Below are 14,224 nucleotides of genomic sequence, written 5' to 3'. Positions count from 1 at the left end.
AATTTCTTTGCAAAATGGGTGCTTTGGGAAGGCGCTTGTTTTAAGCCTATTTCAAACTTTAAAATTCCTATTTTTTCTCAAAGGAAAAATAAGTCACTGGTCATTTAGCAAACATATATTCAATCCAGGTAATAAAAATTATTATTATAAATAGATGTAATTTTATAAGAATTTTGTAAAATACTATCTATTTATATTTTAAATAAATTTTAATTTTAAAAATATCTGACAAATGACAACCAAAACTAAAAAAATTAGGTTGAAGTCATCAACAGACCCTCGAACTTGTCGGTGGAATCCATTTAGACCCCCCAACCTGAGACTCCTACCATCTGAACCCTCCAAAATCACTTCTACTATGCCACTTGGTCACAATTGTTGAGGTGACAAAGTGCGTGCATTACACCGCTCCAAAAAGGCGTGAGATGCCAATTGTTTTTCTTTTTAAAATTTTTTTCCTTTGTTTTTCTTCTACTCTCTTGTCCACAAGACCCCTTTCTTCTCCGGTGAGCTCACAGGAGCTCTGGCGACCACCAATTTTAAAAAATCAAAACCCAAAAACCAGAAAACAGTGAAAAGGATTCTAAAGAAGAGAATATAGAGAGGTATTCACGTTTTGAGAAGAGAAATTTTTTATACTCTATTCTCTCTATAAAAAAGGTTGGCACGTACAATTTTGAGTTGAAAGCTTTGAATGAAAATTGAATATTTTTTCTTTTTTCCTTTTCTTGAATTCTCGGGGAAGAAGAAAGTGTGGGGTTGGGTGGGATGGAGTTGCGGCTGCGAACGTTGGGCCGACGGCAATTATGTTAGAAAGAATCACCGCCAACCATTGAAATGGTGGTGGCCTGGTGGGTCTAGGTGAAGTTTCCATTGAAAAAAAGTTTGTTGATGAGTAAATTAGAGGAGAATTTTGGGGTTTCCACTGGCCATCACTGGCTGGTGGGATAGGGGAAAAAGAAAGGGTGGGGATGGTGGTGAGGTGTAAGAAAATAGATTTTTAGTTCTTTTTTTAATGAAATAATTTTTTATTAGTTAAATAAGTTTTATATTAGTTTTCTTTTTCTTAATTCAAAATTTAATAATTATTTTGGAGCCACATACCACATGTCATTGTTTCATTCATCCTTTTGCCACATCATTCGTGTGTGAGTTACACGCCCTTTATTTTTTGGATGAGTTATTATTTTGTGTTAAATTGATGCACATTTGTGGGGGCTGGAGCGTTTAGATGATAGGAGTCTCAGTTGTAGATTCTAAATGAATTTCACGGACAAATTCGAGGGTCTGTCGATGACTTCAAGCAAAAATTTATATACATGATAGATATAGACAAACACAAACACACACATAGAAAGACACATAAGCAATACCTAATGCAAGTTATATTACAATAACAATTATATAAATAGAATTAATATTAATGGACTTAACTTAAAACCTACAATAAGACAATATAACATTAATTAGATTATAGGTGAAAGACCCAGAAAAATAATGAAAATACTAATATATGAAGGTATTACATGGATGGAAATAAAAAAATTTGAAAGAAATAACCATGGCATAGCATAGAAGGAGAAAATATCTTATTGAGTGCTAGATTTTAAAATAAAATTGAGGAGGTATAAATAATTTAGGATCAATTTGTAAAAAAGAAAAAAGTAAACTAATTGGACCCCCAAGTGAAGACTGGAAACTAAAGATGAATTCATAAAAATAAAAAAGTAAAAGAAAAACACATTAAAGATGCAGTTGAATTAAAGTAAAGAGAAAATGAAAATTATAACAAAGATGTTGTAGTGATTCGAGCCCAAGCAAACATGAAGGTATATCTTTTGGCTAACTGTTGAACTAGTGCGTCCGGCTAGGCCTTTTGTCCTCCGGGGGCACGTAATATATGCAAATATAAATAATATATATATATATATATATATAGAGAGAAAATTTTCCCAAGCTATCGGGGACACGTGCCCCCAACCCCCAATGTAGGTCCGCCCCTGTGAGTGCATACCAGTTAAGGTATAAGACTGAGTAGACATTAATTCACTTAGATCTGTCTTAAGCACTCCTCATTCGTAGACAAATTTGTGAAGAAATTTGTTATGTTCAGTTCATCTTCCAATTTAGCTCCTTCAAGCTGCTTCTCATATCATTTGTTGGTCAGTTCCTTTCCTGCTTCTTCAACACCTTTTTTTTTTTTTTTTTTTTTTCTCTTCTCTTGTTGAACTGTACCTCAATAATTCTTTCTTTGGTTGAAGTATCTGTTTTGCTATTGCTGCTTTTCTTGAGTTGTTGTCATGTCTTCTGTCCTTTTCTTCATTTGTCAGAACCAGTTCCTTCGTCTGGTTTCTCAAGCTATTCTTAATTCATATAATTTTTCATTTGTCTATGTGGGCCTACTCATTGACTGTTTTCTTGCAGGTTCTCCCTTTATACAATACTTCAATTTTGAACGTATGATCATTCCTTTCAGCTCATCAGACTTGCTCATTCTTTTCTTTCAAAATTCAGGTTCTCAATGATGATTTTGGGATGACACATGATGTTAGGTGTATTTATACACTTTTCCGCTATCTTTTACCCATACTTATACTGTATTTTAGAGCTAAATGCATTAAATACACCTAATATCTATTAACTATGTGATATGGGACTAATTTGTGCTTTATTGTGGAATCTAGGTGGTTTAAGTTGAAAATGCTACAGTGTGAAGATGAAGAGATTTGGAGCAAAATTGAAGAAGAGGAAAAAGAAAAGAAGGTCACGTTGAAGTCTTTGGGGTACAACAAGAACCAATGAAGGGCAATCCGAGCAATTTTGGCTGATTCTGAGGCAGTGCGGGTTGGACGAGTGAGCGGAAGGAGGTTGCAACACTTGAAGGCAAAATACGACCACTGAAAGGTCTCATGCATTGGTTGTGCGTCGCACATCCAGCGCACAAAATACCCCTTTCTGATTTTCAGACCTGTTATGCATTGGCTGTGCGGAGCACAGCGGATGCACAGACATAGTCATGCGATGGCCATGCAACGCATGACCAAAGCACAAGAGGCGTCAGTTCTCCTAAGTTGATCGGGATTGGGCCCACTTATCTCACATTTGCCCTAGCTTATAAATAGGCGTTTTTACATTAGAATGGAGGACTTTGTACCTAGAGAGAGTAGGAGCCGCCGTGGAGGCCGGAGATTATTGGGTTTTATCTTTTCTTCTCCTTATTACTAGTTTGTATATTTTTTTTGAATGATTTGTTACTTTTCCTCCATGTCTATGTGGAGCTAAACTTCTCATTCTAGGGTTGTGGTAAACCATGATTATTGATGTTTGGTGATTATTTCTTATCTTACTATGAGTTGTTGAGTTTGATTGCTTCTTTAATTCTGTTCATAATTGCTTGATTGTTTGGCCAACAGTTAGGTTCTATCGACTAGCTAATATACATGCTTCGGAAAGATGTTGTTAGATTAGAGAAGGATTAAAGAGGGCGTGATCTGATTATCCCTACAGTTGGGCTAGGATTTGTGGCTAGGATAGGAATATAACTAGGTGTCGCGTTCAATTAAATACCATAAACGAATTGCGTTCTTAACAAGTCAATTCCATAGGAATATAGGCGGCGAACTGTTTTGAATAGGCGAGTAGTTGTTCGGGAGAATACTACGAAAGTTAATAATTCGATAAATTAGCAATCGTCGACAATTCGGATTAAAGGGAAATAGTTCGAAAACTCAATAGGATTGGTGAACCAACTACAACCTTGGAACATTCGTCTCATTGATAATATAAAAACCCACTCTTTCTTTGTTGAAGTTCACTATTTGTCTCTTTTATCTTCAATTAGTTTATAATCACAATCTTCGAATTTCATCTCTTGTATAGATAATTTGGATAGTTTAATTTAGTTGACGGTTAATCATAACTCCCTGTGGGTTCGACATCCGATTTTTAAAATCACTATATTACTTGTATGACTACGTATACTTGCGTGTGCGCTTGGACGCAACAACACATATTGGTTTCTTTAGTTTTGCTCTCTATAGTGTAACTCTATCAGGATTGATTTTCTTGTTCTTCAGGGGAATGGGTTTAGCACAGATCCTCAAACTTCCTTTATGCTAGGCCTTCAGTGAGAGGAACTATTCTCTTCTTATATCGCCTTGTGTTAAGATCATCCACACATGTTCATGTTTCCTCTCATTTAGGCCTATTCAACCAGATAATTGGTTATTTTTAAGATCTCAATCTTTCTTGGGTTCCTTTTTTCTAAAAGGACAGTAATTTGAACATCCTCATATCAATCCTGTAGAACTTGTACCTCTTGGTGAGGAACCAAGTTCATTGAATTTTCTCTTCTTGAAGTGTTGTCTATTTCTTTTGTTTACCTTGACCCTGTTCAGGAATTCATCCGGAGTGCATATTATTAGTTGTATGAGATAGAAACACGCAAGTTCTTGGGTTCTAAGCACTTGTTCCAGTGTGAGCTTCTCTCTTCTTTCATTTCCTCTATCTCTCCTTGCAACTTCTTCTTTCTGTTATTCTACTGCAACTCCCTTTTTACGGTTCTGAGTAAACCTCTATGTTCCTTTCGAGAGTGTAGCCTGATTTTTTATATCTGAGAATGTAGTTGCAAGCTTTTCCTTCTCAAGCTTCAGTGTCTGCTTCTCATTGCTCAGTGTAATAATATGTTCCTTCAGAGAATCAATCATTCTTCACCAACTCTCTTCTTTTTCTTCTTGACTCTTAAGATCCACTTCAAGAGAGGTGCTTGTCACCAACATTTTTTCATGGCTGAACCCATCGATAGACACCTAAAGTTGACAACACATTTCATTTAAACACCTCAACTCAGACTTGTACTATTTAAACACTTGAAATTTGAGTTAAAATGTATTATAAGCCACTTTTTGCTGATGTGGCAATATGCTTGTACCTCACCTTTTTGTGGAGCGTGAAAAAGAATATTTTTTCTCTTCTTCCTTCCTCCTACCACTTTCTTTATCTCCATCCTTCCTCTTTCCACCTTCTTCACCATAGCCCACATAACATGTTACTTGCATTTCATTCAACAGAATACAAAGAGTGATAATGGAGTTTGGGTCTCCTTTCAAGACATACATACTCAAAGGGAAATTAGCACTTTTGATAGGAGGTGGTCCTGGCATCGACTTAGGGATCTCTACTCATGGCCCGCCGCAAGTCCGTCCTCGACTCCGCCATCTCCTACCTCAGTTTAAAAATCATTGTTTCGTCACTTTGGATTGAAGAAATTGAGATGAAAATTTAAAGACTCCATTAAAGCTTATTTGAAGATGGGAAAATATAATTAATGGAAATATTTCTATAACTTAGATTTCATAATAAAATGGAGTAGATTGATAGCTGTAGAAGTAGCGTCACAGCGGAGGAATGAAGGTTGAAGAAAATGGGGGGTGGGTGGGTGGGGTCAAGGCTTAGAAAATACGATATTGTTTTGGTTTTTAATTAACTAAATAGTTTGAAAATAATTTTTCTAGTCATATTTTTTTTAATAATTATTTTGGATATATATGCGATGTGTCTTCATTTAATTTGCCGCTTTGACACGTCATCAACGAGTGTGTTACATACACCTTACATATTTGAATAAATATACAAAAAGTGTCTAACTGGAACAAATTCTGAGTAATGTAAGTGCTTAATAGGAGCACCCCTAAGTTCAGGTGTCTAAGTAAAAGATCGTGCCAACTTCAGGTGTCTCCCGAAGGGTTCAGCTTTTTTTCATTTAATTTATGGAGATTTTCATAGGCATTGATGAAAACATAAGTTACCTTTTCGAATCATTGATACTCCCCCCCTTCACTTTTACTTGTCCGCTTTGGATTTTGTACACCCCTCAAGAAATAATAAATGAAGTGTGTAATTTATCATGATACCCATATTAGTTGGTGCATATGTTTAATGGATTTGAAAAATGATTTGAAATGAGTAATTAACACTAGGAGTAAAACAAAAAAAACATAAATTGTCTTCTCTTGATATGCTAAAAGTGACAAGTAAAAGAGAATGGAGGGAGTACAAATCAAACATAGAAAATACTCCTTCCGTTTCTAAATAGATGGTGTTTTAGACTTTTCATTTTGTTTCAAAATAAGTAATACTTTAGAATTTTAAGAAAAAATTGATCATATTCTTCCAAAATTACTCTCATTTGTATAATCAAGAATCAGTAAATAACTTTTCAAGAAAAGAAGTAACTTAGAAAGAGATAAAATTTGCTTAGAAATAAGTTAGTAAAAATATTTATAAATTTTTCATAATAAATAATTTTTTAAGAAGTGTGCACAAGCTAAAAACATCACTTATTATAAAAGAGAGGGAGTACATCATTAAGCCAAATATTAGGCGCAGATAAATTTTTACTTATATAATAACAACAAAAGATAAAGATATGCCTTAAATTTTGAAAAGGTAAAATCTTAATCTTTGGAATTATGAGTGACGGATCGGATGATCCCACCCACTTCATTCTGTTTTGCCAATAACGGCCCAAAATCATCTCACGCTTTCTTGTTGTCAGCTATTGCTGTTCTAACTTTAATTTCGAGATAAGGACGCATCCCATTTTCCAATATCCCAACAATTTTATTACAATTATAGTAATAAGGGTATTTTAGGTAATAAAAAGGTCGCTGGCCCCACCTTGGACGGCGTTTGCTTACAGTTCACTTGCTATATATATTTCTCTTCTCTCTCAGTCTTTTCCTCGTCAAAACACAGAGTCATCATCTTTCCTTTTTGTCCATTTCTGGAGAAACAAAATAAATAATACTTTAAACAAATAGTTATATTTGTTAACTATTTGTTTAAGGCTCAGAGTTTTGCTCCAACCAAAGTTTTCATTGAAGTTAGAGAATTATTATTCAACGAACCCCACAAAGGAGACAAATTTTATTTTTCATTTGAGATCCACTTCTTCATTTCTAAGCCATTTATAACACAGGTATATACATATACAAAACAATAAACCCCAAATCATTTCTTGTGGTTATTTGAAAAAGTTCTGATTTTATGTTTAAGATTCTTGAGTTGGGCCTGCAGAACTTTCTTGTTCTGTCTTTGTAGTTGTCATCTGGCTTTAATTATTTCTTCTTTCTTTTTTGGGATTCTGGAGCCTCTTTTAGTCTTTTTTTCAATATTTTCCCTTTTTGGAAATGCTTATGTTGGACCTTTTCTTTAAGAACTTTTAGAATTTGTGTGATTCTTAAGATTTCTCTCTATTATTTTGTAGTTTATTTTGAGTCTTTTATATCTTATGTTGACCCTGTATATCACATAGGTGATGACTTTTTATACAGAGTGGGTGTTAGCGGTAAAATATTTTACCTTTCTGAATTTAGGAGTACTGAAGTCAGTACGAGTAAATGAGTCCAACTTGCTTGCAGATCAGTTAATCACACACTGACACAGTTGCACATTTATTTATACATTTTCTTGTCTTTGTATGTATGTCTTTGTACAGCTATAGTAAAGGTTCCATCGAGTGTTAAGTTTTCTATATTTGTTTTTATGTCTGATAAGCTATAGAAAAATATTCCTTTGACTTTTTGGAACTATGTTCTAAATGCATACAGTGAACAATCAAGAACAGCAAATTTGCAGTAAAAATCAGAGTTTAGTTTCTTTTAGGAATTGATTCAGAGAATTTTGACTTATCCCCTAATCTATCCAATATCCATATCCCCCACTGATAGCAGCCTATACTTGTTTGACACCTCCTCTTATAAGCTAGTAAAAATCAGAGTTTAGTTTCTTTTAGGAATTGATTCAGAGAATTTGACTTATCCCCTAATCTATCCAATATCCATATCCCCCACTGATAGTATCAAGTTTGAAATCTTTGTTCTGATGAAAGCTGTTTATTGCAGGAAAGATCATGAAGTTGATAGTGGAAAATATTGAGAAGAAATTTGATGCAGAAGAAGTGATTGAGGATTTTGAGGTGTTGACTAAAAATGCTGGAAGAATTCAAGAAGAGACACTTCAGAAGATTCTTGAAGAAAATGGTGGAACTGAGTATTTGAAGCAATGGGGGCTGAATGGAAGAACTGATGTTGAGACTTTTAAGGCTTGTGTCCCTATTGTCACTCACAAAGAATTGGAACCTTATATTCAAAGAATTGCTGATGGTGATCTTTCTCCTATTCTTACTGGAAAGCCCATTGAAACCATCTCCTTGAGGTAATGTAAAAGTTCTTCCCCTTTTTCAATCTGATTTCTTCCACTTTTTCAATCCGAGCCAAAATTTAAAATATAAAAAAAATAAACATATGAAGAAGTTAAGGGGTCGACATCTACTACTCTCTCCGTCCCGATTTAAGTGTCTTACTTTTTTTTTTTATTTGTCCCAAAAAGAGTGATTTTTTCGATGTTTAGTAAGTTGACAATTCAAACATTACATGACAATGACAAGTTTATAACCGCAAGATTCAAAGGAAATTTTAATACATTACACACTTCTTTATTTTAGGATCATAAGATTCAAAGTTTATTTATTTCTTAAATTTCATTTCTAGTAAACCTAAGATACTTAAATTGGAACGGAGTGGGTATATATTATAAAAAGTTTTTTTTTTTTTTTTTTGGGTATATACAGTGTAATGCATCCCATAAGAAGAAAAAAGAGGACTTTTTTGTGATTTTTTTTTTGCCTTTTCTTATTTTTGGGTTTGTACTTGTTTTTCTTGATGTTATTGGAAATTGAATAAAGAGGTTTAATGGTTGACTTGCAGTTCTGGTACTACTCAAGGGAAGCCAAAGTTTGTACCTTTCAATGATGAATTAATGGAGTCCACCATGCAAATATTCAAGACCTCTTTTGCTTTTAGGAACAGGTAATAGTGTGCTATTTGTCATTTTTGTTTTATGTCCTGTATTACATGTAATTTGCTTGTTGGATCATGAAATTTGTCTTTCAGTTTCTTTTGTCACAAATTAAAATTTCCCTAATAATTGGAGCAGCGATGGAAAGTTAAAAGAGTTTAATGGTAATAGATGTGGGGACATTTACCTAACTTCTGTTACACTTTCCAACTCCCAATAAAAGAGAAAAAGAACTGTTGGTTCTTTCTGGCAAGTAAAATAAATGTTTGGTTTGTTAAAGCTTTGTGTGGACTACAAACATATTGTAATAAAGGCTTACACTCACGGGTGATTTGATAGAGAATAATACTGAAGAGTGTATTAGTAATGTTAGGATTTATAATGCTGAGATTAGTTATGTTGATATTATTTTTATTGACCGTTTTGGTTTGTTGTATTAAATATAATACATTGCGTAATTTTTAAATAGTATTGAATAGGGTGTATTAGAATAGGAATATTACTCATATTGTTAATGTCATGGTTTACTATATATAAGAATAGTACCGAATAGGGTGTATAACTAATAAATGTACTCCATACATATGTAGAAAACACTACCAAACAAGGATTAAATAACACTAAAGCTAATACCAGTATTATTTTCTCTAATACCTCCTACTAAACGACCACTTAAGCTTAATTTAATAGTTCTGTTTTTTTTACTGTTTCAGAGAATTTCCAATTGGGAATGGGAAGGCTTTGCAGTTTATTTACAGCAGCAAACAGTTCAAAACAAAGGGTGGTTTGGCAGCTGGAACAGCCACTACCAATGTGTATAGAAATGCACAATTCAAGAAAACAATGAAGGCAATGTCTACCCCATGTTGTAGTCCTGATGAAGTAATATTTGGTCCTAATTTTCAACAATCCTTATACTGTCACCTTCTCTGTGGTCTCATTTTCCGCGATGAAGTTCAAGTTGTTTCGTCTACGTTTGCACATAGCATTGTCCATGCTTTTCGTACTTTTGAACAAGTATGGGAAGCACTTGTTGTTGACATAAGAGAAGGAGTCTTATCTAGCCGAGTCACTGTCCCGTCTATAAGATTAGCCATGTCAAAATTGCTGAAGCCTGATCCAGAACTGGCTGATACAATCTATCGTAAGTGTGCAAGTTTAAGCAATTGGTACGGCTTGATTCCTGAACTCTTCCCGAATACAAAGTACATATATGGTATCATGACAGGTTCCATGGAGCCTTACTTGAAGAAACTGAGGCACTATGCAGGGGAATTACCTCTATTGAGTGCTGATTATGGTTCATCTGAAGGATGGGTTGGTGTAAACATTAACCCGAAACTTCCCCCTGAGATGGTTACTTATGCAGTGTTACCAAATATTGGTTATTTCGAATTCATTCCTCTCGGGGGAAATTTCGATGGAATGGAACAAGTAAATGATCCGGTTGGCCTGACTGAAGTTAAACTTGGTGAAGAGTATGAAATCGTCTTCACCAATTTCGCAGGTAAAATTTTCTTGCACCCCTTATCTTGAAAATGCTCTACTTAGCAAGAAAATTCCATCTATGACTCGTATTTTTCAAGGAGTTAAAAGTAACATGCATTGTCAATGTAAACAATTTTTACACGATCTGGTCATTTTCACCTGTTGTAGCAGGTAACATATCTTATTTTCATTATTTCAAATCTTACATTTTAAGGAAGCTTACTTGTAGATATCATTTTGATGACCGTAGATATCATTTTGATGACCTGATAGTGTAATATAAAACAAACTCTGTTTCAAGACTCGAACTATTTTAAGTGGTCTATCTATTCTTCACTTACACATTTTGCTATTGCTCTATCTGTTGTGTCGCTTAGGCTACCGGATATTAGTTATATGTACTGACAGTATAATTTACAAGTGTCTGCATTTGTATATGCAGGTTTATATCGTTATAGACTAGGTGATGTGGTCAAAATAGAAGGATTCCACAACGGGACTCCAGAACTGCAGTTTGTCTGCCGAAGGAACCTTTTGCTGAGCATTAACATAGACAAGAACACTGAGAAAGATTTACAGCTTGCCGTGGAAGCAGCAGGCAAGCACTTAGTAGATGAAAAACTAGAAGTGGTGGACTTCACGAGCCATGTCAATGTCTCAGCTGATCCAGGGCACTATGTGATTTTCTGGGAATTGAGTGGGGAAGCAACTGATGAAATGTTGCAGGATTGCTGCAACTGTCTGGACAAATCGTTCGTCGATGCAGGCTACGTGAGCTCCCGGAAAGTTGGTGCCATTGGAGCACTTGAGCTGAGGATTGTGAAGAGGGGAACATTCCATAAGATATTGGATCATTTTGTAGGATTAGGAGGTGCTGTGAGCCAGTTCAAAACCCCTAGATGTGTTGGTCCAAAGAATAGCTCATTGATACAAATACTGTCTAGCAATGTTGCTAAGAGCTATTACAGTACATTTAAATAATACTCCCTCCGTCCCAATTTATGTGATGGTGTGTGATTGGACACCGAGTTTAAGAAAAAAGGAAGGCTTTTAGAACTTGTGGTTAAAACAAGTCATAGATATTTGTGTAGCTATAAATCATTTCAAAATGAGTAGTTTAAAGTTAAATTGTTATTAAATGTAGAAATATGTCATTTCTTTTGGGGACCGACTAAAAAAGAAAGAGTGTCATATAAATTGGGACAAGGGAAGTAACAATTACTATTCCCGAGTTCTGAAAATATTTAGTTTAAAACCCATTTCATGTGATTCTAATTCCAAAAGCAATAATATGATAAAAAACATAGTAATCGGGTGAACTAACTTACGACTCGAATTGTCTATGAAGCCTTAAGAGAATATGAAAAATTGCTCGGGACAGAAATTCCCCGGCTAATCCTCATACTAAAAGTAAATACAATGTAAAGACTGAAGCACGGAAAATCATAAACTCCATGGTCTCAAACAGAGCTCACCAAGATCAACTTGAAAGGGAGGCGTTATATCCCAACTCCTAATCCTGATCGTTTATATAAAATGTATCTACATTGACATAAGACAATGTAGGTCCCAAAGAAAAAGTAATAAGATGTGAGTACACCATAGCGTACTCAGTGACTAAAACAATCCTCCTAATTAAAAGCCGGAATGAGACCTAGAATGAAATATGAAATGCATGACATGATTTAAAATCATAGAAGCTTCTTATAAACAGTTGATGTAAGAGGCTTGTGCTCCTCTTGAAAAATTCACTCTTTGTTTCTTTTGTAAAAAGTTCTCTTTCTTTCCGTCTTTTCTAGGAAGGATCCAGGGATTCTGAACATTCTTTTTATTCTTGTATAGTCAAGAGCGATCCCCGCCTGATCGCTAAGGCTCTATCCTTACTGGTGTCGCAAAGTTCAATTTTTTTAGCATGTATGCATTCTTAAGCCTTACCAGGCCTTTTCTTACCCTCTGTTTGGATGGTTGTTTCCCGTGGTTCATTAATGTACAGTATGGTATGGTACAGTATGGTGTTATATTGTATTGTACTGTATTAATGAATACAATGTTTGGATAGACTGTATCGTTTGTTGTGGTTTAATAACATTTGTATTGTTTGGTTTGACTGTATGGTACTGTATAATAACTTGTAAGTTTATTAAAATACCCTTAACTCTTAATTAGAAATAATATATATATATATATATATATATATATATATATATATATATATATATATATATATATATATATATATATATATATATATATATTAATAAAACTCAGGCAAAGAATAAAATAGGAACTTTAAAAAAATAAGTAGGTAGTGGGTGGGGGAGGGGTGGGTGGTGTGAGGTGGGTGATTGTGAGATGAGAGTGGGGGTAGTGGGTAGTAGGGTGGGGGTGAGTGGTTGTGGGGGTGGGGTTGGATGGTGGTGAGGGGTAGTAGGTAGGGGTGGTGGAGGGATGGGTAGTGTGGGATGAGGGTGGGGGTGAGTTGTTGTGGGGTGGGGTTGGGCGGTGGTGAGGGGTAGTGGGTGGTGGTTGGGGTGGGTGGCAGAGGAGTGGGGTAGTTGGGGGTGGGGGTGGGTGGGGGTGAGTGGTAGCGTGGGGTAGGGGTGGGGGCGGGGTGGGGTGAGTGGTAGGGTGGGAGTGGGGTGAGGTGGGGTGGCGTGGATGGCGGAGGGTGGAGGGTATAATGGAGAAATGAAATACGTAACCACGGAAAAATCACCAAATTCGTGGTTTCAAAAATTGAGACTTTTCATGGTTATATAACCATGGAATGAACCACGGATTTACAACACCATACCACATAATTTTAAGAACAATGAAAACAAACATGATTTCCAGAAAACCATACATTAATGAACCACGGGAAACCACCATCCAAACGGGGGGTTACAGTACCCGAACCAACAACACGCTAATAAACTTACTATAGCACGAGTACTTTCGAGGTGTTGTAAACCACCAAGAGCTACTAACCCCTCTCAGAGATATCAAGACTCCCAAAAATAGTTATGTACAGTTATTGAAACATAAACAATCAAACATCGTCATTTTTCTAGGATTCTCATCAAAACGGTTCTATAAAAAAAAAGTCTTGCTCAAGTAGCTCAAATTCAAATCAAATTTGCATCAAAGACAAAAGATAGTAAATACCCAAAAATCTTATGAAACTTAAGCAATTCATGTGAATGCAGTTTAGAGAATAAGACATTGTACTTTATGAGGTTAAACGACATACCAATCGGAGCACTTTCTGTCATTTTAATGGATAACATGAGCTCGTTCGCTCCTATGGAAACTCGCATTAACATTATAATCAATTTGTCCAAATCATATGATATGATTTATGTGAGAAGGCAAACTTTAGTAAAAGTATTGTGTTAACTTACCTTGGTTTCTTCTCTTCAGATGATATACGCTCCAAGTCACTCAATAAACACCAAATTCTTTGGATCTACATTGAATTTCATCACTAAATCTTAATGACTATAACCACTATTGATGGTCTTTTTAATTTTCAAGAATCCCAGGATCAAGTTTCCACCTTTCTAAAGTAATGGTGATTCTAGTTTTGTACTACGATTCCATCGACTAGTGTCGTTCATAAACTATAATACTATGCTCGATTCAAGATTAGGTTGTAGAACTTATCTTGTCAAAGAACCCTAGTTGAAACGCTTTCTCAAATTTGGTGTTGGTTTTCCTGAAATCTATGATTTTGAAAGAGTCGCTACTATTCTAGTCCTAACGAAATGTGTTTAGTACTTACGGGTTTTATATACTTATAGACAATATGGGATATATTCCCGTTTTGATATATATATATATATATATATATATATATAAGTCCATTTTAAATGAAGCTTGATAAGTCCAACCATAG

The 14,224-nt window shown here is 35.1% G+C and overlaps 1 protein-coding gene and 1 long non-coding RNA gene across 4 annotated transcripts; both read left to right on the top strand.

Moving 5' to 3' along the window:
* Positions 1–1,982: 1,982 nt before the first annotated feature.
* Positions 1,983–3,346, top strand: LOC132631167 (uncharacterized). The gene is made up of 2 exons (XR_009578820.1): positions 1,983–2,162; positions 2,425–3,346. It is a non-coding gene; the product is annotated as an uncharacterized LOC132631167 (long non-coding RNA).
* A 3,404-nt stretch (positions 3,347–6,750) lies between these two features.
* LOC132632441 (jasmonoyl--L-amino acid synthetase JAR6) lies at positions 6,751–11,506 on the top strand. Of its 3 annotated transcripts, none has more exons than XM_060348383.1 (5): positions 6,751–6,979; positions 7,905–8,217; positions 8,769–8,870; positions 9,573–10,366; positions 10,790–11,506. In XM_060348383.1, exons 2-5 carry the CDS (start codon positions 7,913–7,915, stop codon positions 11,326–11,328), a joined length of 1,740 nt encoding a protein of 579 aa, XP_060204366.1. In that variant the 5' UTR covers positions 6,751–6,979; positions 7,905–7,912; the 3' UTR covers positions 11,329–11,506. The 3 variants fall into 3 exon arrangements, with proteins under 3 accessions (XP_060204366.1, XP_060204375.1, XP_060204357.1); XM_060348392.1 differs by lacking the exon at positions 6,751–6,979 and adding an exon at positions 7,013–7,348; XM_060348374.1 differs by lacking the exon at positions 6,751–6,979 and adding an exon at positions 7,369–7,649.
* The last annotated feature ends 2,718 nt before the right edge of the window (positions 11,507–14,224 follow it).

Source organism: Lycium barbarum, chromosome 1 (genome assembly GCF_019175385.1).
Source record: "Lycium barbarum isolate Lr01 chromosome 1, ASM1917538v2, whole genome shotgun sequence".
In the NCBI taxonomy this organism is placed as follows: domain Eukaryota; kingdom Viridiplantae; phylum Streptophyta; class Magnoliopsida; order Solanales; family Solanaceae; genus Lycium; species Lycium barbarum.
The sequence above is the reverse complement of the archived record's forward strand: the minus strand, read 5'-3'. Positions and strand labels throughout refer to the sequence as shown.